Here is a 25,619-nt window from a genome sequence, read left to right on the forward strand (position 1 = left end):
TTTTGTCCAAACACTGAAAATTAATTGTTTTTCCATGATAAGTTTTTATATGAGAAATATTTTCTATGAGAAGTTAATTTTCCTCCAAATAAACGGAGCATTAGTACCAAACTTGAATATGTTAAAACCAGGTCTGATTTTTCTTTAGTCAATGTATTTGCAGCTCCAAAATGCTCATAAAATATAGCCCTTAGGCTGATTTCAATCATCAATTAAATAGTCCTCAGTGGAAGGTTGATGAACTAGGTTTTTCTTGGTTTTCTAGAGCTCCAAGCTCATTCTTGAAACCGGACTTCCATTCACTTGAGTAAACTGAATTTTGTGTGATATAACATCCTCATGATGATTAACCTATAAAGAAATAGGAGGTAGAACTCCCTAATTACATGTAAGCTCAAAGAGCTTCATATGAAATACATAGGTTAATTATATTCGAAAAAAACCCAGAAAATTCATACTACTTCATGATAAATCATTTTATACATATTATAATGTCCATATAAAAGTTCATAACAATCAAAAGTGGTTTGGTCACTCAACCAAGCAAATAGATCACTTATAGTAAAAACCGATAAATTCTAATGTAACCATACTACCATTTTGCAAACTCAGTGTAAATGACATTTTATCTTGAACCTTTCCAATTCAAATATGTTCATAATGATGAAACTAAGGTGCACACAAAATTTTATTTAAATCGAAGTTCATTTTGTTCACCACGTTCACAAAGAACACATATGCACAAAATTAGGTTAAACCTAGTTTTGACGGAAATTAAGCATATGACCAAATATATATATATATGATGCACTTAATTTCTCATGATTATAGTCCTAAAACATATATTAGACCCTCATGTGCATGTGATTCAAGTTTCAAGTCATTTGGACCTAAGTTGGTTAAAATATGATAATTGGAGAATTGATGCTCTAACTTAGTCCATTCTAGTTCATTTACAATTCTGAATTTTTAACAATATATCAAGCATGAGTACATGTCAAATTCACATAGTATTAGGCAAAAGCCTCACTTAGAGCATGTGATCATGTAAGATAATCAATAAGATATATTCATTTAAATTCAATTCATATAAATCAAATATTGCATTAATGTTTCAATATCATTTACAAATGATTTAATATCATCAAAATTATACATGTAGAACCATAGATCCAATAGGGTTTGTTAGCACCCTAGTTTCACACTCAAAGATCAATTAACCATAACTCTACCATGTTCATTCCATGAATTCCACAAAATCCAATCATCAATATAAATAATCAATGGCTATACAATTTTGCTAAATAAATTGGGGAAATCATGCATTAGGCATTAAAGACTTCGATACAAGCATGCTAAATTGAGTTCCTAGATTTCACGACAAATACATAACACACAACATACTAATTTTTATGAATTACTGTTCCCTTGAGGCTTAGCCTAGTCATCGAACCCAATTCACACTTCGAATGAAGAAAACACAATAAAAACCTTGACAGTGGATGTAGCAGAAGGGTTTCTAAATCACTCTAAATTTTTTTGTTGACTTTTGATTGCATATTTGCTTATTTATTTACAAGCTTTCTAAATCTATCTTCATCATTGAGACCTTGCATTAAAATAAGTTTTCTGCCCTTGTGTGCCCTTGTGTGCTGAGTATTTTTGTGAAGTTGCTTACTTGCATTAGTGGATATTGTAGACATAAAAAAATTACAGCCCAATTAAATAAAATATTGGGCTTTAAATGGGCTCTAAATTAAAATAATTTATAAAGCCCAAATCAAATTAAATTAGTTAAATGGATAAAATCTAAGATAAATTCAAATAAAATAAAATTCAAATAAAATCAAAGAGATAATCTTTGATTAAATGATTTCTCTACAATACCCTTAATGTCAAGGGTTAAGGCCAAGGGTATATCAAGTAAATTTCACTTCTCCCTTTGCCTATAAATACCAAGTTCATTTGGAAAAAAAGGGGAGGAAGAAAAAAGAAGGAGAGAGAAACTATCTCAAGACACTCTCAAATTTCCTTCAAGTTCAAGTTTTCTAAATCCAGAATTCTTAGAATTCCTTCAAGTCTCAAGTCCAAGTCAAGTCAAGTCCCGGAAGTGAAAAGTTCAAGTTCTATAAATCCGGAATTCTTAGAATTCCTTCTAGTCTGAAATCCAAGTCAAATCTCAAATTCAAGTCCAGCAATCAAATCCCAAATTCAAGTCCAGTAATCAAATCCAACTAGAGTTTATTGCAAATTCGTAGAATTTGTTTGCTTAAAATAAGAGGATTCCGTATTCGTGTGGACTATGTCAAACGAAGAGATAAGTCCACTTTGATTTAAATATTTGTAATTTGTACCAAGTTCTAAGTGTATTTAATTTACACTGAGAAATTTGTTGTGTACAAATTTCTGGCACGCTCGGTGGGACCCTCTTCTCCTCTCATCTTTCAGTTGCATTTATTAAATTCAGTCTAAGTCAAAACTATGGAATCCATGATTCCTTCGAAGGAGATTGATGTCACTGATGATGTCTCTCACGCAACTTGTACACGAGTTAAAGCAGGAGAATCACAATTGATTTCTCCTCTTAAGAAATTCTCAAAAAAGGGTCAAAAGAAGTCACATGTGAGTAAATCTAAATCTAAATCCAAATCCCATAAATCAAAAGAGGCGGAATATGTACATTCCAGCTCCTAGGGTGATGAATCCGAGTCTAAATCCCTTCAAATCAAAACTGAAACAAAAGAGGCGGAATATGTATATTCCAGCTCCTCGGGTGATGAATCCGAGTCCAAATCTCATTCCGTGAAATTGGCATCACGGAAGTGGGGTAACTCTCCTTCGGAGTCTGAATCCGAATCCAAATCTCCCAAGTCAAAAGGAATGGAATATGTATATTCCAACCCCTCATATGAGGAAACCACATCGAGGAAGTGGGATAATTATATCCCAACATCGGAATCAGAGATTCCTATACCGGTTATGATGACCGAGGTAATAAGTTCCGAAGATCAGGTGAAACAAATGAATGTCACCATTGATCAATTAACATAGTCCCTAGAAGAGAAGGACAAACAAATTACTGCACTCATAAGCCGATTGGATTCCTTAGGACCAATCACGGAACCGAGCCATGAAACCTTTGTTTCGCGAGAAGGTAAAGCTCCAGAAAGTTCAAATTCTCTTAAAGCTCAACAAAAACAAGAAGAGCAAGATCGTTTGACAGCACAAAATGCTCTCCACGATTCGACCAACTTATCTGTTGCTTCACTCTCTGTTAATCAACTCCAAAACATGATTGCTAATACCATCCGAGTTCAGTATGGTGGAGCCCCACAATCATCTCTAGTGTACGCAAAACCATATAGTCACCGGATTGATGAAATCCACATGCCATGGGGTTATCAACCCCCTAAGTTCCAACAATTTGATGGGAAGGGTAACCCAAAGCAATATGTTGCTCATTTCATCGAAACTTGCAATAATTCAGGTACATTTGGTGATTCCATGCTAAAATAATTTGTGCGTTCCCTAAAAGGAGCTGCATTTGAATGGTATACTAACCTTCCAGCTGGCTTCATTGAAGGTTGGGATCAATTTGAGCGCGAGTTTCTAACTCGCTTTTATAGCACCCGACGGACAGTTTAGCCTCCTAGAACTTGCAAGAATGAGGCAGAATAAAGAAGAAGTTGTGGTCGAGTATATTGAACGCTGGAGAAACCTTATCCTAAATTGCAAGGAACGTATAAGTGAAAGTTCCTCCATCGATATGTGTGTTCAAGGAATGCATTGGGGGTTACTATACAATCTTCAAGTTAATATGCCTCATTCCTTCGAGGAACTTGCAACCCGAGCCCATGACTCAGAAATCCAAATAGCAAGGCATGGAAGCTATTTGCCAAGTGACCCTCGTGAAAAAAGAGAATTAAAGAAAGAGGTGAAAAAGGATTCAAATCCTTTACGGACTAAAGAATCCATGGCTATTACTACCAACCCAGTTAAGATTTCTACACAAAAATCTAAATCTAAATTCGAGTCCAAGACTCGTAAAGATCAAACTCAAATCAAGGAGCGACCAACCTTGAAACAAATGCAAGAGAAGGAATACCCATTTGCGGATTCTGAAGTGTCTGGAATTCTAGACCAATTACTTGAATAGAAGCTCATAGAGCTTCCCACTTCGAAGCGGCCAGAAGAAATTGGCCAAACTGATAATCCTAAGTACTGCAAGTATCATCGGATCATTAGTCATCCGATTGAGAAATGTTTTGTCGTGAAGGACATAACCATGTGGTTGAATAGGGAAAACAAGATCGATCTCGATCTTACTAACAATGCTGAAGTTAATTGCGGAATGGTGGCTTTTGGGTCATTTGATCCCATTCCAATATCAATGGAAGCTCAGGTGATGCCCTCATCCTTAACTAACGAGGAACCATCAAATACAGAACTGACTGCTAAGCTTCCTGAAGGAGCTGTAACAGTCCAATTCATTGTAGATGGAGAAGTCACCACTGTCTATGCATATCCTGGAATGCCAAGGCCACAAGCTCCAAATAGACCAACGTTATTTGAAATCATGACGGATGATCTGGATGTATGGGATTCGTCATTGAAAATGTATGATTCATCCTCTGAAAGTGAAGATGAAGGTTGGATAGAGGTGAACCCGGTCTCTTCCAAGTCCAATACATATTTTGAATAAGGAGTTTGGAAGGAGAAAAAATAAGAAATCTCGGCCTAAGAATCGATTAAGAAGAAATAGAAGAAAAACACATGTTGATGTTGAGAATGAAAGCACTCATTCAACTCCCTGAAAGAAGTAACTCTTAAGGAATACTTTCCGAAAGATTACTTTCTAGATGAACATATGACATCATATGTGATCAGTGCAATAGACTCTAAAGAGTCACATGAAGAAAGAGATGGTTCTAAGAGGGAAGCCTCAAGCGTTGAGAAGAAAGGAGTTGTTACTTCACTCCAAGAAATTCCCTCTGACATGAACATCTCAGAAGCCCTTGAACTCCCAATAGATACTCGTTTGGCGCTAGTTCAAACACCGCTCAATCCGGAAGAATACAAAGGGAAAATATTTTCCCAAATAAGAAAAGTTAGTCCTGTTGATTGTATGGCAACAATTACTTTTACGGACGATGACTTACAGCTTGGGACAAGACTTCATAACAGGCCACTTTATGTTAGTGGACTTATTCGAGAACACAAAATATCTTGAATCCTCATTGATTGTGGATCTGCTATAAATATTATGTCGATTCATACAATGAGAAAGATTGGAATCTCAATGAATGAGCTTTCGAAAAGCAAACTTACAATCCAAGGTTCCAATCAAAAAGGACAACGTGCCATTGGCATAATCCGATTAAAGATTGAGATGAATGACTTGATATCATCAACTTTATTTCATGTAATTGACTCCAAGACATCCTATGAATTACTTTTGGGACGTGTATGGTTACATGAGAATGGAGTAATTCCTTCAACATGGCACCAATGCTTCAAGTATAGTCGAGATGGCGAGGAAAAATGCATTGTAGCTGAATCAAAGCCATTTGCAAGGGAAGAATCTCATTTTACGGATGCAAAATTTTACCAAAAGGAAGATATGCCCCAAGAAGCCCTTCCAGTGTTGATTCTGGAATCAAAAAATGACGTCAAAGATGACTCAATTGAGGACATCTTATCAAGAACCTTTGTAAAGGAATCATCAAAAATTGAGTTGTTGAAGAGTGATATTGACATTCTCAAGGAATACCTAATCCTTCTGATTCCTTCTATTAGGAAAGTTGTGAACTTAAATTCTACACAAGAAAATGTCAAGGAAGCTGAGCTTCCTAAAGCTTTGCGAGACCATTCAAATGGATGGTTTGATGATGCGGAAAAAGGAAGCCACGCAAACTTGGCGACCTTGATTCCGTTCTGTCTAGTGGAAAAGCTCCGATGATAAATAGACAAGGAATATCTATTCCACAGCCAAAACACTGATTGGGACATGAGTCTTGTGACTCACACCCTATTCGAATTAGAGCAAAGAAAGCATCGGCCAATCCAATCATGATACAGATTTTTGAGTATAATGATGACAAGCCCGTAGAGCCCCTTGCTCTTAGCCAAATACAAGAGCAAAATACTCGAATTTCAGTATTTGAACGGATGGGTGATAATCCATCTACATCAAAGCAAATGGAGTATGTACAAAAAGTCTCTATATTTTCTAGGCTTGGGCCAAAAGTACAGAAAGAGGATCCGAAGAAATGAAGGAGACAAAGACGTCGTAGACGTAATACTCCAACTGAAGATAAAAGTAAAAACAAGGTGATTGTTTCTGTCAATCACGTCACAATTGAGGAAGTGACTGAAAAAGAATTCAATTCCGAATCATCTTCTGATGAAGAACCTATATCGGCACCATCTACCTTTGAAGATGGGGGGCAAGCTACGGTTGATGATCTCAAGGAGATCAATCTAGGAATTGAAGCTGATCCAAGCCCAACATTTGTAAGCGCACTTCTAAGTCCAGAAGAAGAAACAAAAAACATCCAGCGGATGTCTTTGCATGGACTTATAAAGAAATGCCAAGACTAGATCCAAAGATTGTTGTCCATAACTTGTCTATCAAACATGGAGTACGTCCCATAAAACAAGCTCAAAGATGATTCCAACCGGAATTAGTTTCAAAAATTGAAAATAAAGTCAATAAACTTATTGAAGATGGATTCATTCAAGAAGTTAAATACCCGACATAGACTGCCAATATTGTCCCGGTAATGAAAAAAATGGGCAACTACAGGTCTGTGTTGACTTCCGAGTTTTAAATAAAGTATGTCCAAAGGATGATTTTCCATTGCCCATCACGAAGCGAATGGTTGATGTAACTACTGGACACGAAGTGTTGTCCTCAAGTTGTCAGTGTAGCTTTCGTACGTCGTTTCATAACCAAAAGATGTCAATAGACCAAGTTATGTTCTCAAATGTATAAAAACGTGAAAATCTCGTCTATGGAGAGAGTTGCACAATTTCAAAACATCAAAGTGGACCGTTGTGCTCCATATAGTGTTCTTAGCGGTCTACGTTGCTTATGTAGTGTTCACACAACTTTTCGTAACCACAAGATGCCAATAGACCATGTTATGTTCTCAAAAGCACAAAAACGTGAAAAGCTTGTCTACAGAGAGAGTTGAGTAATTCCAAAGCATCAAAGTGCACCATTGTGCTCTATTCAGAGTTCTTCAAAGTCTAACTACCCAGTTTAGCTTAATACAATGTTTTGTTGCCAAAAGATGCCAATAGAACAAGTTACGTTTGAAATTTCACAAAAACGTGAAAAGCTCATCTATGGAGAGAGTTGAGCAATTCCAAAGCTTCAAAGTGGACCATTGTACTATATTTAGTATTCTTAGAAGTCTAAGTTGTCAGTGTAGCTTTCGTACGTCGTTCCATAACCAAAAGATGTCAATAGACCATGTTATGTTCTCAAATGCATAAAAAGGTGAAAATCTCGTCTATGGAGAGAGTTGAGCAATTCCAAAGCATCAAAGAGGACCGTTGTACTCTATTTAGTGTTCTTATAAGTGTACGTTGCTAGTGTAGCTTTCACACAACGTTTCGTAACCAAAGATGCCAATAGACCATGTTACGTTCTCAAAAGCACAAAAACGTGAAAAGCTCGTCTACGGAGAGAGTTGAGCAATTCCAAAGCATCAAAGTGCACCATTGTACTCTATTCAGAGTTCTTCAAAGTCTAACTAGCTAGTTTAACTTCATACAATGTGTCGTAGTCAAAAGATGCCAATAGAACAAGTTACGTTTGAAATTTCACAAAAACGTGAAAAGCTCATCTATGGAGAGAGTTGAGCAATTCCAAAGCATCAAAGTGGACCGTTGTACTCTATTTAGTGTTCTTAGAAGTGTACGTTGCTAGTGTATCTTTCACACAACGTTTCGTAACCAAAAGATGTCAATAGACCATGTTATGTTCTCAAAAGCGCAAAAATGTGAAAAGCTCGTCTATGGAGAGAGTTGAGCAATTCCAAAGCATCAAAGTGCACCAGTGTACTCTATTTAGGGTTCTTAGAAGTCTAAGTTGCTAGGGTAGCTTTCGTACAACGTTTCATAGCCAAAAGATGCCAATAGACCCAGTTATGTTTGAAATTGCACAAAAATGTGGAACGCTCGTCTATGGAGAAAGTTGAGCAATTCCAAAGCATCAAGTTGAACGTTGTACTCTATTTAGTGTTCTTAGATGTCTAAGGTTCTAGTGTAGCTTTTGGTATATCGTTTTATGATAAAAAGATGCCAATCTACCAAGTTATGTTCTGAAATGCACAAAAAGATGAAAAACTCGTCGATGGAGAGCGTTGAGCAATTCCAAAGCTTCAAAGGGCACCACTGTACTCTATTTAGAGTTTGCTCGAAGTCTACGTTGCCTATGTAGCATTCACACAACGTTTCGTAGCCAAAAAATGCCAATAGACCAAGTTATGTTTGAAATTGCATAAAAACGTGAAAAGCTCATCTATGGAAAGTTGAGCAATTCCAAAGCATCAAAGTGAACCGTTGTACTCCATTTGGTGTTCTTAGAAGTCTAAGGTTCTAGTGTAGCTTTCGTACATCATTTCATGATAAAAATATGCCAATAGACCAAGTTACGTTCTGAGATGCACAAAAACATGAAAAACTCTTCTATGGAGAGAGTTGAGAAATTTCAAAGCTTCAAAGTAGACCATTGTACTATAGTTAGTGTTCTTAGAATTCTAAGTTGTCAGTTTAGCTTTCGTACGTCGTTTCATAAACAAAAGATACCAATAGACCAAGTTGTGTTCTCAAATGCACAAAAACGTGAAAAGCTCATCTATAGAGAGAGTTGAGCAATTCCAAGGCATCAAAGTAGACCATTGTACTCTATTAAGTGTTCTTAGAAGTCTAGGTTGCTTATGTAGCTTCGACACAACGTTTCATAACCAAAAGATGCCAATAGACCATGTTATGTTCTCAAAAGGATGAAAATGTGAAAAGCTCGTGTATGGAGAGAGTTGAGCAATTCCAAAGCATCAAAGTGCACCATTGTACTCTATTTAGAGTTCTTCGAAGTCTAACAAGCCAGTTTAGCTTTCTACAACATTTCGTACCCAAAAGATACCAATAGAACAAGTGACGTTCGAAATTACACAAAAACCTGAAAAGCTCGTCTATGGAGAGAGTTGAGCAATTCCAAATGATCAAAGTGGACTGTTATACTCTATTTAGTGTTCATAGAACTCTAAGTCGCTTGTGTAGCTTTCATATAACGTTTCACGATCAAAAGATGCCAATAGACCAAGTTATGTTCTCAAATGCACAAAAACGTGAAAAGCTCATCTATGGAGAGAGTTGGACAATTCCAAAACATCAAAGTGAACCGTTGTACTCTATTTAGTGTTCTTAGAAGTTTACGTTGCTGGTGAAGCTTTCACACAATGTTTCGTAACCAAAAGATGTCAATAGACCATGTTATGTTCTCAAAAGCACAAAAACATGAAAAGCTCGTCTACGGAGAAAGTTGAGCAATTCCAAATCGATCAAACAAAAATCGACGCCATTTTAAAAATGTCAGAACCAACTAACTTACACGAGCTAAAAAGCTTGCAAGGGAAACTCGCATACATTAGAAGGTTTATTTCAAACCTTGCTGGACGATGCCACCCATTCAATAAGTTGATGAAAAAGGAGACTTCTTTTAAATGGGACGATACTTGTCGGAATGCCTTTAATAGTATCAAGGAATACCTCCTACATCCGCCTATACTAAAGGCACCAATTCCATGCAAGCCATTAATCCTATACATTGCTGCCCAAGAGCGATCATTAGGAGCACTTCTTGGACAAGTGGATGACGAGGGAAAAGAAAGCGCATCATACTACATGAGTCGTACGTTGGTAGGTGTGGAGCTAAATTATTCACCAATTGAAAAAGTGTGCCTAGCATTAGTCTTCGCAACAAAGAAGCTAAGACATTATATGCTTGCACATGTTATTCATTTGATCTCAAAGGTGGATCCACTTAAATTCATCATGTCAAGACCAGTCTTATCCGAAAGATTAGCAAAGTGGGCACTCCTTATATCGGAATTTGATATTACTTTTGTACCTCAAAAGGCTATAAAGGGGCAAGCTTTAGCGAATTTCCTAGCGGACCATCCGATTCCAACAGAGTGGGAGCTTCCAGAAGAGTTTTCGGATGAAAAAGTCTTTTTCACTGATGTAATACCATCATGGAAATTATTCTTTGATGGTGCTGCATAAAAATATGATGCATGAGCTGGGGTAGTTTTTGTTACCCCTCAAAATGAAGTAATGCCTTTCTCCTTCACATTGATGGAGATGTGTTCCAACAACGTGGCGGAATACCAAGCCTTGATAATTGGCTTGGCAATGGCTTTAAAGATGCAGGTCAGACAGCTTGAAGTTTTTGGAGATTCTAAGTTGGTTATTAATCAACTTTTATCAAAATATGAAGTCCGGAAGATCAATTTAATTCCTTACCAAAAGCATGCGGCAAAGCTCTTGGAAAAATTTGACATGGTTAATATTATTCATGTTCCAAGTAATGAAAATCGACAAGCAGATGCATTGGCTAACTTAGCTATTGTATTGGCTAACTCCGCTATTGTATTGGCTAACTCCGATAAAGATATCGCGATTATGTCCGTTTCTCAAAAATGGGTAATTCCATCATGGACACTTGAAGATGAAACAGAAGTTAATAGTATCTTAGTTGATACAATTAAAAATGAGGATTGGAGGCAACCAATCATTGACTTTCTTAAATATGGAAAGTTACCAAATAATCACTGCCATAAAACTGAAATTCGGCGACGTGCCTCTAGATTCATCTACTACAAAGATACGCTTTATTGGCATTCTTTAGATGGTGTGTTTCTTCGATGCCTAAGTAAAGAAGAAGCGAATCAAGTATTGGAAGAAACCCATTCCGGGATATATGGTGCTCATTAGTCCGGACGAAAACTTCACTTTCGGATAAAATGATGGGATATTATTGGTCAACCATGGTGAAAGATTCCATGGAATATGCTAAAAGATGTGAAGCTTGTCAAGTTCATGTGAACTTTATACATCACCCACCGGATCCTTTACATTCGATTGTTGCTTCATACCTTTTGATGCCCTGGGTTTTGATGTTGTAGGACCCATAACTCCAAAATCGTCTGCTGGCCATTTGTATATCTTGGTAGCCACAAATTATTTCTCAAGATGGGTGGAAGCACTTCCATTAAAAGAAGTTAAAAAAGAGACTGTTGTCAATTTCATCCAAGGTCAAATCATTTATAGATATGGAGTTCCTCGGTATATCATTACTGATAATGGGAAACCATTCTATAATAGTTTGATGGACAAATTTTGTCAAGAGTTTAATTTTGTCCAACACAATTCCTCCATGTACAATGCAGCAGCAAATGGATTTGTAGAAGCCTTTAACAAAACGCTCAGCACTTTACTAAAGAAAGTTGTCTCCAAGTCAAAGAGGGGTTGGCATGAAAGAGTAGGAGAAGCTCTATGGGCCTACCAAATAACTTATCGAACACCAACACAAGCCACACTATATTGTTTGGTTTATGGCGTTGAAATAGTAGTAACATTGGAATGTCAAATTCCGTCTCTCAGGATTGCTATCCAAGAAGGCCTTACAACAGAGCAAAATGCTCAATTAAGGTTGGAAGAACTTGAGTCCTTAGACGAAAGAAGGTTGGAAGCTCAAAAGCGACTGGAATGTTATCAAGCTCGTATGTCCAGAACTTTCAATAAAAAGGTACGTCCTCGATCATTTCAAATAGGAGACTTGGTCTTTGCTATAAGAAGGCCGATTGTGATCACTCGATGAACTGGGGGCAAGTTCCTACCTAAATGGGATGGACCATATGTAGTCACAGAAGTCTAGACAAATGGTGCTTATAAAATTATCGATAGGGACGGTCTACGGATCGGACCTATCAATGGAAAATTCTTGAAGCGTTTTTACGCTTAGAATTAAATTCTAATACTCCTTGCCCATATGAGTATAAACTATGAATGGTATTGAAAAAAAAAAAACTCACTAGATTGAAAACCCAAAAGGGCGGTGTAGGCAAAAATATGAGTTAAAAAAAAAAGAAAAAAAATCCTTGCATGGAATTACATTTGACTTGATCTCCTCAAAAGGAGTACGTAGGTAACTTGGGAATTTTTTAGTTCAATCAAATCCAAATAAAAAAAAAGATTTTGTCTTTTATTTTTAAGTTGAGTTAAAATCCAAATAAAAAAAGACTTTGTCTTTTATTTTCAAGTTCAGTCAAATCCAAATAAAAAAAAGACTTTGTCTTTTATTTTCAAGTTTAGTTAAAATAAAAAAAAAAAAGACTTTGTCTTTTATTTGTAAGTTCGGTCAAATTCAAATAAAATAAAAAAGACTTTGTCTTTTATTTCCAGGTTCAGTTAAATCCAAGTAAAATGTCTTTTTATTTTCAAGTTCAGCCAAATCCAAATAAAAAAAAAGACTTTGTCTTTTATTTTCAAGTTCAGTCAAATTCAATAAAAAGAAAAAAAATTTCTTTGTATTATCATTTCGAAAGGACAAAATCGAAGCATGTAAAATATACATTCATGTTATGATTTAAGGTTCCTTTCTTTAATGAGAATGCCTTTGTTTGATGCTTATACATGCATGCTTGATGGTGCGCCAAGCTATAGCATTCAAAAAAAAAAAAGCAAATGAATTTATTGATATGAATGTTCATTACATAAAAAAAAAAAAGCTAATCGAAATGACAAAGAACAAAAATAAATAAATAAACAAGTCTAATTCTTCTTGATCCAATTCGCTAGCTCACGTAATCCATCTTCCAAAATTGCCTTCCGTCTAGCAATCGACTCAGCTGTAGTGGCATCCTAAACTTGGAGCTTCTCTAGCTTTGAATGTGATTCCTTCAATTGATTAAGGTCGTCACTTTCTTTCTTCATTTTCTCATCAATGGAGTCAAGTTGGGAAGACAAAACATTATCTCGTTTCTCTAAACGAATAATCTCAAGTCTAACTTCCTTTTGTTCTGCTTCTATCTTGCAACGTTCCTTGGTCAAGTCTGGAACAATAAGTTTACGAGTAGAAATAAGATCTTCCAAAGAAGCCAACTGTTTTTGCTTTTCTTCTAAAGATGGAAAACGTATGGTGTCATTCTCCTCATGAAGGAAGTCATCAATGTCATTCAAGTATTCAACAACCTTTGCCATTAAAGAGAAATATCAATGTGAAAAAATTGACTACAGAAGTCTTTATAACAAGATGACTTCCAAGTCCACCATCCTCTCAAGTCAGATAGGCCTCCACGTAATGCCTTGTCAAATTCCTTCTCAAGATATGCCGTCATTGCTTCACAGAGCATCTCTTCATGCTCATTTAGAAGACTTGGTGACTTATCTTCAGGGTTCGCTGATGCTGATAAAACAACAGTCAATTGTTGGGATTTGGAGTTGGAAACTTTCCGATCCAATGTCCCTGAAGTAGCCCCATCATTTGTCAAGTTTAGACTTTCATTCTCTAAAGAATGTGTGGATGGAATAACATCTCCTCCAATACTATCAGGAAGTTCATCTAATAGACAATCATTTCAGCTACCTTCATCAGCAAAGCCCTCAAGGGCACCAATCATCTCACTTATAGGAATTTTATCGAAAGCTAAAAAAAAGAAAGGAAAATAGTTTATTTTCAAGCAATAAATGGGCAAATAATAGATGACAAGATAAAGAAAATAAAGGAATACCTTTATTCCAAGAACATGGAGAGAGATTCATATCACTCTTTGCTTCCGCAGGGATGTCCTTGGTATTAGTTTTAAGATCAATTTGTTTTCCGGAATGTAAACGAGTAGATCTCCTAACTAGTGGTATATCGTTAGAGTCAAAGATAGACTTAAAGTCAGTATGTGCTCCTTCAGGTGCAACTGCAACAATTGCAGACTTTACCTTTGGCACTATTTCATCAACTAAAGTTTTCTTTGTCTTGGCCTTTGAAGGTCCAGCTTTAGATTTCTTTAAAACACGTTCCTCTGGAACGTCTAAATTCACAATGGGAGGTTTCTCTTTCGGTGGCAATGGGATGGAGTCATCCCCTCTAGCTTTTCTTTTCCTCCAATAAAGTGTAGATGCAATATTCTCAACAAGTTTAAAATCAGCACGTTCACTAGTCTCCAAAACAGTAGTAGAAACGTTAAGCAATATGGGAGCCACTGTGGTGTCCCACAAATTCTCATACTTTCGATCAATTTGATCACACATATTATTACAAGGCCCCAGAATATGAAACTTAGCCTTACTCCCTACTCTCGTCAGAGATAACCAACAACTGTCAAAGGTACTCGGATTCAATTCAAAAGAATGTATATTCGGAGACCCAAGACTGATTTGTTTGAATCCATGCTGTCTTGAAAATCGGTGTGGACTATACGCTTCCAAGGTGTATGACGACCCCGGACGACATGGTAAATAGCTAGGTCGAATACTCATCATAAATTCTTGAATCTCTTCTGACAGGTCTACAACATCTGTTTGGTCACCAACTTGTTTCGGAGGATGACTCGCTATCCACTTAAAGTTTTTTAGTCCATGGCTCCACGAAGAATTTTTCTGTAGTCTATCATGTTAGGCTCCCAAAACTGATAGACATTTAAAACTCCAAAATATCTCCTAAATGTAGGACGCCTAAAAGATGTGTCAATGATATCAACTATACCGTGAGGGAAATGCAATGCTACCCAGCCATAAAGAAAATGCCCTGGAAATGATTGAGTAATTCTTCCAAGATCTTTTCTATCAGAAGAAAACGTTTGTGTAAGACCTTTATAAATACTCGTTAAAATAGGTGGAACCAAACTGTATCTTACACCTGCAGCTATCAGGGAAGCAACTTTAAAAGTTGTAGGTCTGAAGTGGTCATCGCCTGATGGAAGAACAAATCGACAAAGCCAAATAGAGAGATATGTAGCTATCTCCAACTCATCAATCTTGGTAGTAGATAATTCAAGATCTAACTCCTGTAAACATTTTAGATCTCTGATGTCTTCAGAAGACACACTTTGGTTCGGAATGACTATGGGCCTCCACACTTTTGTTCTTGTTCCATTTTTTAGAAATTCATACTTTCCCAATTTTGATAATTTCTTATATTTCGAGTCTCCTCAAGGATTGGGTTTCCGAGAAACCCCATTAAGCCAAAAATTGATCCAGTCTGCATGCTTGATTCGATCAGTATCCTTTTCTCCGGCTATATGCTGAAAAGCCTTAAAGAGATGAAGACAAGAATTTGGAAGAGAATTTCCATCAGTGAGTTCCCTAAAACGCGGAATGACCTCTTCATAATAATCACCAAGTATAGACAATCCAGAAATATCTCGCATTTTCCAAAGAGAAATGTCAATTTCTCCATGCCTCTTCACAAAGGTATTGGTTTCAGGACACCATACCTCACATAAAGCCCGATATGCTGAAGGGGGACGACGATATTCCATCGTTGCTGCTTCGACTGCTAATGATAAATCCTCCAAGCCTCTATCCTTAAGGAGTCCAGCAACCCGTCTGGACCACTCCCAAAATCCATTAAGATATGAAATCTCTCCTCTGGGGTTCAAAGATGTCCCCCATCTAATAAATTTGTTCCCAATATTCTCGGCAATCAAAGGCCGTGGGAAGAAGTCATCCTCATTATGATGTGGTGCAATACACAAGTAAGGTAGGCCATGCGACGAGCATCCATGGATGCCAATTCCTTGGATCTGCTAATCAAAGACATATCCAAACCTTGAAATCGATTAACGTCGGGGATAGCAAAACGGCCAGTCATTGCACTGTTGATGTGAAATTTAAGATGACCCTGCATGCCTGTAGAAGAGTGAAATCCAACAAAAGCCATTGGAAAACGAATTGTTTTCCCTTTAAGTTTGGGATTACTAGATTCTGTAATTCATTGTAGATTAGAGTTTGAGCTACTCTCAGAATCCGTCTTTGGGGCTGAACACGGTTTGCGGGAAGTCATATCTAAATTAAAAAAAAAAAAAATCAGCTGTCGAAGAAAGAATATATATATATATACATATGTATATATATATACAGAAATTCTCCTATGTGGATCAAAAGTGTGGACCAAGTTTGTGGACTTATTTTTCAACCATAGATGTGGTGGGTCCCATAATAAATGTGTGGCCCCCACTTATGTTGTGATTGATTACAACCATTGGATTTTGGTCCACAAACTTGGTTCACACATTTTGGTCCACATAGGAGAATTCCTATATATATATATATATATATATATATATATATATATATATATATATATATATATATATGTATAGTTATAGTTATGGTGCAGCCGTGCAGCATCATATGCACGAAAGTCAAATTTGATTGCTTTAAAAACAAAACATATATATATGAGATGAAAATTTCTTAAAACAATAAAGCAATAGAGACAGCACGGCATTGGTAAAAAAAAAAGAGTGAAGCATATATATGCCAAAAGAAAGCCATCTCACCTTTTATGTGTGCTGTGTGAAAAGAGGAGTATGCAAGCTTTATGGCATACGTTGGCTTTATATAAGCCTAATTTCATTCCAATCTCCTATATCAAGTGAGATTATTTACAAGTTACTAAATACAAGTCAAATTGTGATTAGATAAAACAAATTTTATTAGATAATTCAAGACTTAAATTATCTAGTCTTTGATAACTTAAGTCTTGAGGAGGCACTTATAGACATAAAAAAATTACAACCCAATTAAATAAAATATTGGGCTTTAAATGGGCTCTAAATTAAAATAATTTATGAAACCCAAATCAAATTAAATTAGATAAATGGATAAAATCTAAGATAAATTCAAATCAAATCAAATTCAAATAAAATAAAATAAAAAGGGTTAATACCACTTTTGGTCACTGAAAGATGGCCCGTGTTCCAAATTGGTCCCTGACTCTTAAATTGTGTCAATTTAACCATCTAAAGTTCAATTTGTTCCAAATCAATCACCCGGGCAGAAATTGCCCAATTTTGGTCAGTCATCCTACCACGCAGGCATTTAATATCCTAGGTGGATATATATTTTTAAAAAATTGAAAATTTTCACTAGTGTACCAATGAAACAACTACAGCTGTAATTACCGTTAAACATATATAAATGCATAATATATGTTCCAAATCAGTCATTTAAAGACATTTTATGTTCCACACAGCAAAATAACTACATAATTATGTCCAAATACATCCAAGACATCCAAAACAGGGGAAAATATATACTAATTATATCATTGAAAGAGTTTCAAAAGAGAGAGAACCACATGTACATGCATCTTGGATAAACAAAATAGAGTGATTCGACCTACTACCAATATGTTCCTAAGCTTCTTTCCTTGCATGATTGACTGATTCTTGAGAAGCTTTCAACATTGCATAATACCTTGAGGTAGATGTGGATCCTTGAATAATAGTGTTTGGCTTCCTCATAGCACTTGACTTGGTCCTTTTGCCAGGGCTGATTATGATGCCACTTCCAGTAGTTCCACTTTCCACAGCAAGACTATCTCTACCAGTATTGATACCTCTCCCAGCATTCAAACCTATGCCAAGAACCCCACTTCTAATAGCAGCTCCACTTCTACAAGCACCTTCTCCTCTCCCAAAAACTCCACCTCTCCCAGCATTTCCACCTCTCCCAACAACTCCATCTCTCTCAGCATTTCCACCTCTCCCAACAACTCCACCTCTCTCAATAGTTCCACCTCTCCCAAAAACTCCACCTCTCCCAGCATTTCCACCTCTCCCAACAGCTCCACCTCTCCCAGTAGCTCCACCTCTCCCAACAACTCCACCTCTCCCAGCACCTCTTCCTCTCCCAGAAACTCTACCTCTCCCAGCACCTCTTCCTCTACCAGAACCTCCAATAGGTTGTTGCCATTTGTAATAGGATTTGACAATTACACAACTGCATTATATTCACAAACAGCTTAATATGACAATAATTAAAGGTACTTGAGACATAGGAGGATTCTTGCAGTCTCTCTTGTTATGCCCAACTTCTCCACATTTGGTGCATCTGATTTGAGGATACCTCCTCCTTAATTTGCTGCTGCTTTGAGGCTCATCATGTTCCCTTCTCGTCTTCAGCTTAGGTCTACCAGCAGCTACAACATTCATTGGAGGAGGAACAATTTTGTCTCCACCAGCAGCTATCCATAAATTTTGTCCATTAGTAGGCTCTACATTATTCTGGTACACCCTCATAAATGTTTCCCTGGTATAAGACACATGAATAAAATCAGTAGGATCCTTATGAAGCCACCCAATTGCAGCCACTGCATGTGTGTAAGGGATCCCTGAAAGGTCCCATCCTCTACATGTACATGTTGCTTCATTCACATTCACAATATATTGCTCTGGTTTTTTTGTCACCTGAAAAATGCAAGTGTTTGTATAGTCAATACATTTATATTCAATAGCTTTAAATAATAAGCAAATGCATAACACATTACCTGAAAAACTGAATGTCCAGCATATCCAGTCCACTTTGTTGTCCAAGCCCTACTCTTTAAGAACTCCTTGTCCAATCTGCTATGCACCTCTGGCACAAGCCTTCCTTGTTTCATTTCCATCTTTGTCCGAAGCCTCACCTGTCTATCCATTGCCTCTGCCCTTAACTCCCCGAACATTGTGATGATTGGCTTGTCTCTTACAGGCAATATCTTCGAATTGAAGCTTTTTGACATGTTGTTAACAATGGAATCATTCTTGCTGAATGTTGAATAAGCAGCCCTAGTCCATAGAAATGGCTGGATGTTGTCCAAGTACTTCCAAGCATCTACTTCAATTTCTTTGATTTTTTGCATCCTAGCTTGAAAAGCTGGAATTGTGGTGGCCTTTGCACAATCATAGACTAGCTTCCTGAAATGCTTCCCTGGCCATTTTTTGCTAAAATTGGCATAGATATGCCTAGCACAAAATCTGTGTTCTATCCCTTGTTGTGCTTCATGTGAGAGTGTCTCTATTGCATTTAGAAGACCCTGCAAAGTAAGATATTACATAACAACCTAAATGCCATATAGAAACTATAAGATTAAGTGCACAACTCAAGATTAAATTCCATACCTTCTGCCTATCAGATATAAAGCACCATCTTCTTTGATCAAATCCTCTTATATCCATTAACAAATTCCTTAGAAACCACTCCCATGAATCTCCATTCTCCCTCTCAACAACTGCCCATGCTATAGGGAAGATACCATTACAACCATCTTGTGAAATAGCAGTTAGTAGCTGCCCACCATAAACTGTTTTCAAAAAGCAACCATCCAAGCCAATGAAAGGCCTACAACCTGCTAGGAACCCATCTTGGAGAGGGGCTAAGCACATGTATGCCCTCTTGAATACAGCTGGATCCTCAGGAATTGACCTTTCCACAGCAATGTTGCATGTGCTTCCTTTGTTAGTCCTAATCACTTATACCATGTAGCTCCTAAGTTTGCCATACTGTTCTACATGCTTTCCATCAATGATTTCTAAAGCTTTCTTCTTTGCCCTATATGCATGTGTCCTAGAAATGTCTATAGACATGTTTTCTTTTGCATAGTAAACCAACTTTGCAGCACTTGCTTTTGGATCTCTCCTAAGCTTGTCAACAAACTTCCATCGAAGCCAGTCACTGTTGGCTTGTTTGTAATAAAGCTTTCTAGTACACCTATGTTTCATCACTAAAGTCTTGATCTGGTAAGTGTTAATAGAACCAATTTGAGAACACCATATCATCCAAGGGCATCCCTTTTAACATTTAGCTTGGCATCTATGCTTCTCATTCTTAACAAAATGGATTTGGTATCCTCCTTCAATTGAATAAGTTCTCACTGCATTCTTAAACTCTTTGATTGAGGTGAATTTCATTCCTAGTTCAAATTTTGATTCCCCTAAATAATTTGGATTCCTTACAGATGTCCTTCTAATTTCTCCATCACTGTCATCCTCAAACAACAAAATGTCTTCATTATCAGACTCATACTCTAATCTAAAATCTGAATCTTCATCATCATTTTTACCACCAATTTGATCCCCAATAAGAACATCCACAAAGGCTTCATCACCATGATTAGAACCAGCACCATTAACAGCATGTTCATCATCTAGCTCTTCATCATCACCATCACCATATTCATCATCATCCAGCTGTTCATCATCATCATATCCATCATCCAACTCATCATCATCATCATCACCATATCCATCATCCCCCTCTTCAAAACCAGGATGTTCATCAACACCATCTGCCTCAACACCCCCTGATCATCACCATATCCATCATCCCCCCTCTTCAAAACCATGATGTTCATCAGTACCACCTGCCTCAACACCCCCCTGATCATCACCCCCAATCACATCTTTGTCATGGCCCTTAGCGCTATCAGTTTTCTCTAAAGTAGACATGTATGAATCCAACACCTCATCGTCTTCATCATCTAAAGTCACGACACCACTAAAACCATCATTGCGACCTACCCTTTTCAGCCTATTACTTGACCTAGTCAAGGGTCTCCTTGGTATATATTTTGGCTTGTCCATAATACCTATTGGAAAAAGGAATGAACAAACACCAATGAAAATCGACAGATTGAACATCTTGTTGAGAAGAAAAACAAGCAAACTCAACAGATCGACAACGAAACAGAATTTAGGTTAAGAGTTCTCATTCACTACGAATAACACACAAATTAGATTAAGAGTTCTCATTCATCACATGGACAATTGAAGGGAATGAAAATCAACAAGAATGTAAATTTAACCATAACAACGAAATTTACCCAAAATCTGAATTGGTTTCGTTGATGGCTCTAAACAGAAGATGATGCAAAAATGGCTAGAAAAGCATTGATGAAGCCTGTCGCGCTGTTGATCCCAGTTCAAGGCCGGAATCGTAGAGAAGAGAAGCTATTCAAACTTGAGAGAGTGACTAGGGTTTCATTCGTGAAGTTGGAGGCAAATTAGCAAGAGTTTCTTTTTTGGCTTTTTATTATTTCTCACAGATACAAACGTTAAACTCTGTTTTAGTTCTGTCTGCCATATCAACAATTTTTAACAGTGGTTAACGATCAACCTACCACGCAGGCAGGTTGACTGACCGAAATTGAGCAATTTCTGACCGGGTGATTGATTTGGAACAAATTGAACTTTAGATGGTTAAACTGGCACAATTTGAGAGTCAGAGACCAATTTGGAACACGGGCCATCTTTCAGTGGCCAAAAGTGGTATTAACCCGTATGAGAAAGCACATTCTTTTAAATGCAGTAAGAGAGAAAGCTTACATATATATTTGATTTTTTTTTCAAACACTTTATATGGTCCTGTGTCGAACAAAATTCCTTGCTCCCTATCTTATGAGAGGTACAAACATGTACAAGAAGTTTAATGAGAAAACCACCACTGACAAATCTTACTATGAATTATAAAGCCAAGGAGGAGGATGAGGAGGAGGGTGAACATATATGCAAAACTGATTGAAACAGTGTTGCCAAGAGTATCAAGGGTTCTAACAAATGTACACAGCATATTCTGACACAGATTAGGTATGAGAAATTAATATCCATCATAAAAGTTTTCCCTTCAAGGATACCACCATGATCAATAAACTCTAAACTTTATAAAGCAAATAACAGTCTACTCTTAAGTGGGCTCACATCCATTAACTTGTAGAGGGAAATTTTTCTCTCTGCAGTTATCTATATTTTGAAACAGAAACTACTCTGGATTGTCCTTGTGGGTTTTAAAACATATGAGAAAAACCATTCTAGCTCCACATACACGAAAAATTAGGGTTCAGAGAAAACTTAAGGCTGATAAAGAGCACAAGAGTGAGTCAATACTATTTCAGGACAAAAGCCAAAATCTCAAAATTTCAAACAATCTCTAGCAAATGTAATAGTCACATCATCCAAGCGTCAAAAGTCAAAACGCATGATAGACAATCTAACTTGACTTGATTTCTGCATTGCTATATCTGATCATCAAGACATTTCCGCATGCTAAACGCGCAATTGTACAAAGGAGAAAGAACTAAAAGGAAAAAATATATATCTTAAATGCCAATAATATAGGAATTCAAAAGAAAAAAAGGTCTTACTTTGATGTACCAAAATCAGTAAATCAAAATTTGAATGTAGTAACCAGCTACACTAAATTATGTGATAAGAACACAGTTATCGTATTGAATCAAGAAAGTTCCAACACAATATCCTGGACGGTGAAAGGGTGAAACCCTAACAACATGACATATGATATTTTTTTAGATAGATGACACTACAAGGAAGATACGATAAAACCCCAATTAGATGGACCTACAACACCAAAGTAATGCTAAAGCAGAATAGAGGGCCTTAAGCCCAGCCCTGTGCAACTGATATGCTGGACCTCTTAACATTCCCGTCTCCTTGAAAGCCCAATTCTTGTCCCCAAGATTGCATGTGTGGAAAACGATCGAACAGCGTGGTAGTTTCCTCCTAAGTAGAATCCTCCATAGGCAACCCCACCCATTGAACCAAAAACTCCTTAAGCTCTCTACCACTTTTTTTAACAATTCTCTGTTTCAAAAAACGCATAGGCTGCAACTATAACTCCCCTCCTTCGTCTAACTGTGGCAGTTCTTGCATCACTATCACCTTGGACCCTATCACCTTCTTAAGATAGGAAATATGAAAAACTGGATGCACCTTTGAACCTTCAGGCAACTTGATTCTATACGCCACAGTCCCAATTTTCTGTAGAATCTCATACGGCCCATAACCTGGGTGCTAGCTTCATGTTGCTTCTCCGCTATACCGAGTGTTGACGGTAGGACTGTAGTCTAAGAAACACCCAATCTCCAACCTCAAAACTCCTCTCCGTGCGTCGCTGGTCAGCAATTTGTTTCATTCTATTTTGAGCCTCCACTAGATTGAACTTGACCTCCATATCATCTCCATTTTCCAGCCTACACCCCAGTTTTGTAACAATGCGAGGATGTAAGAAATTATGTGTACTTCCCGAGTCAATTAGAGCCGTGAAAGGTTGGTTCTTGATATAAATTGTAACTCTCATAGTCTGCGGAGGTGTAGAACCACCTAAGGCAGCAATGGAAATATGCAAAACTTCTGGAATAGCTGGTTCGCTTCTCACTTCACTTCCTGAGCCACCAGCACTGCTTCCTCACTGTCCTTCTCTCTCTCTTCCAGCAAGAACAAGGTCTTTTGTTTACACTTGTGCCCTGCAATCCACTTCTCATCACAATTATAGCATAGTTGCTTCTTCTTCCTCTCCTCCATCTCCGTAGGAGATAAACGTTTAACAGGTGGCAACGAGCCAATATTCTTGGCCTCTTGTGATTTGGAAACTACGTTACCTGGGAACTAAGCAAGACCAGTTCTTCCTCGAGTTGCTTTCAGCTTATCTTCGATTAACCTGGCTAAACCAATAGCAGAAATTAATGTAGAAGGACGAAGTATCTTAACATCTATGCGAATTTCATCAATTAATCCCCCTATAAAGTAGCTGATTAAGAATGACTCTGGTAACCCATTCACCATGTTAGAGTATTTCTCGAATTCCTTCTGATAATCCCTAATGGAACCTGTATGCCTTAATTTTGCCAAGAATCTCTACGTAGTCATCAAACTGGCTGGGTCCAAACCGAGTATGCAACGCTTGTGAAAACTGCTCCCATCCGTCCCTCTTTACTATATTGTTCATCCACTTAAACCATTGCAATGCTTCGCCACGGAGATAAGAAGATGAGAACCAAATCTGCAGTTCTAGAGGAGTGAGATTGAACTCAAAAAACTGCTCCACACAGTAGACCCATTCTATAGGGTCGCCCGACTCAAACTTCAGAAAATCCATTCTAGTTCCCTTAGGAAGGAAACCCACCTCTGTGCGCCTACTAATTTCAGTAACGTTGGCCTTAGGAACTCGGTCTTGGCTGTATGTCGCCTTCTTCTTCTCGTCTTCCTCCGGAATACTCAACGGATTGCCCGTCAACTGTTCCTTTTTAGCACCCAATCTTGCGACCAGATAGACCACCCGCTGAATCTGTTGCTCTGTCTTTTGAAAACGAGCATCAAGCTGTTGTTCCATACTTTGAAATCTCTGATCCACCTTTACTAACTCCTTTTCCATGGCTTCTTTCTGTTTCCTGGTTAAGACCATACGCAACACTAAACCTGTCTTCGATACCAGATGATAAGAACACAGTTATCGTATTGAATCAAGAAAGTTCCAACACAATATCCTGGACGGCGAAAGGGTGAAACCCTAACAACATGACATATGATATTTTTTTAGATAGATGACACTACAAGGAAGATACGATAAAACCCCAATTAGATGGGCCTACAACACCAAAGTAATGCTAAAGTAGAATAGAGGGCCTTAAGCCCAGCCCTGTGCAATTGATACGCTGGGCCTCTTAACATTATGACCATTAACCTTAGACCCTTGAATTAAATTGAAGAACCGCTCTTTAGCTTTAAGTTGGTAACATTTTTCAAGAAAAAATAATATGGGCATATGGCTCATTACTTGCGCACAAACACGCATATTAAAAAGTCAGTCACTTGGGGTACACTTGTAAAAGCACATCGTAACATTTTTTGTTAAAAAAATGCACATCATGAACTTTGGACTTGATTATTTTTCTCTTCTTTACTGAGCCACAAAAGCAACTATTATATGCACAGATCCTAGAAACCATTAATTAGTTTTGTATTTACAACCACTGAGTGAAAGGCTTTGAATGCCTAAAACAATAATAGAGCCTATGATCAAAAAATTTGGAAATTAGCAGTGTCGATCGGATAACATCAGTCTCCTCTTAACTACATGTATCAGTAGATGCCAACAGCGATAAAGAGCAATTCAGGAAGTGCACTCACACCCTATAAAGTGGCTTGCATTGTTGCTTCTCCAACAAGAAAAGGCTATTAGTAGTGAAGAAAGGAATGTAATACAAGTCAGCTTCCTCTTGTCGCTGGATTCTCACAACAGTTGTCAAAAGCCTTTCTGACTCAGGAGCAATCAAATCCTCCCAAAGCAAAAAAAAAATCAATACAATGCTGCACAGACAATGTAAGAAAATAAACAAACACTCACATCTCCAAAGAACACAAAACTCAAATCCCTTAGATGTTAAAAGGACGGAAAATGTTAATCTTCCATAGAATCTTTTTTCATAAGTGTACATAATAGCCACATGTGAATGCAACCTAGGAATGTGGTAATAAAATATTTATATGTAGAGCCACATAAGTTTATATGGTCCCGCCTCTCTCTCTTGTATTTTGTCCTTATCCTATTAATTAAGTTGTTTCTCTCTCATACTTTGTCAGACACAATTAAATATATTGAATTGTAAATTGAAGTTATTTCTCTCTCTACTGTCTTCCTCATTATAGCTTTTTACCTTCTTTTTTTTTTCTCTTTCTTGCTTATACTTTTTTCTCTCATGGAGAAGAGAGTTATGACAATGCCTAAATCAATGTGTAAATATGACCGCGATAGTGTAATTAGAATTTTCAAAG

The 25,619-nt window shown here is 37.3% G+C and overlaps 2 protein-coding genes across 2 annotated transcripts; both read right to left on the minus strand.

The window, feature by feature from the left end:
* Window positions 1–13,343: 13,343 nt before the first annotated feature.
* Window positions 13,344–17,829, minus strand: LOC120017295. Its single transcript, XM_038870476.1, has 3 exons — window positions 17,491–17,829; window positions 13,806–16,074; window positions 13,344–13,720 (listed from the first exon to the last, which is right to left on the minus strand). Exons 2-3 carry the CDS (start codon window positions 14,548–14,550, stop codon window positions 13,653–13,655), a joined length of 813 nt encoding a protein of 270 aa, XP_038726404.1. The 5' UTR covers window positions 14,551–16,074; window positions 17,491–17,829; the 3' UTR covers window positions 13,344–13,652.
* Window positions 17,830–19,124: 1,295 nt separating this feature from the next.
* Window positions 19,125–24,499, minus strand: LOC120016392. The gene is made up of 2 exons (XM_038869139.1): window positions 20,876–24,499; window positions 19,125–20,641 (listed from the first exon to the last, which is right to left on the minus strand). The coding sequence occupies exon 1, from the start codon at window positions 24,247–24,249 to the stop codon at window positions 23,665–23,667; it is 585 nt and encodes a 194-aa protein (XP_038725067.1). The 5' UTR covers window positions 24,250–24,499; the 3' UTR covers window positions 19,125–20,641; window positions 20,876–23,664.
* Window positions 24,500–25,619: the final 1,120 nt, after the last annotated feature.

Source organism: Tripterygium wilfordii, chromosome 15, assembly GCF_013401445.1.
Source record: "Tripterygium wilfordii isolate XIE 37 chromosome 15, ASM1340144v1, whole genome shotgun sequence".
In the NCBI taxonomy this organism is placed as follows: Eukaryota; Viridiplantae; Streptophyta; class Magnoliopsida; order Celastrales; family Celastraceae; genus Tripterygium; species Tripterygium wilfordii.

Coding starts and splice junctions, on each gene's coding strand:
- LOC120017295 (XM_038870476.1), bottom strand. CDS start 14,550: ATGATGAGTATTCGACCTAGCTATTTACCATGTCGTCCGGGGTCGTCA. Junction 13,721..13,805: donor TCCATGTTCTTGGAATAAAG/GTATTCCTTTAT, acceptor TCTTTTTTTTAG/CTTTCGATAAAATTCCTATA.
- LOC120016392 (XM_038869139.1), bottom strand. CDS start 24,249: ATGGTCTTAACCAGGAAACAGAAAGAAGCCATGGAAAAGGAGTTAGTA.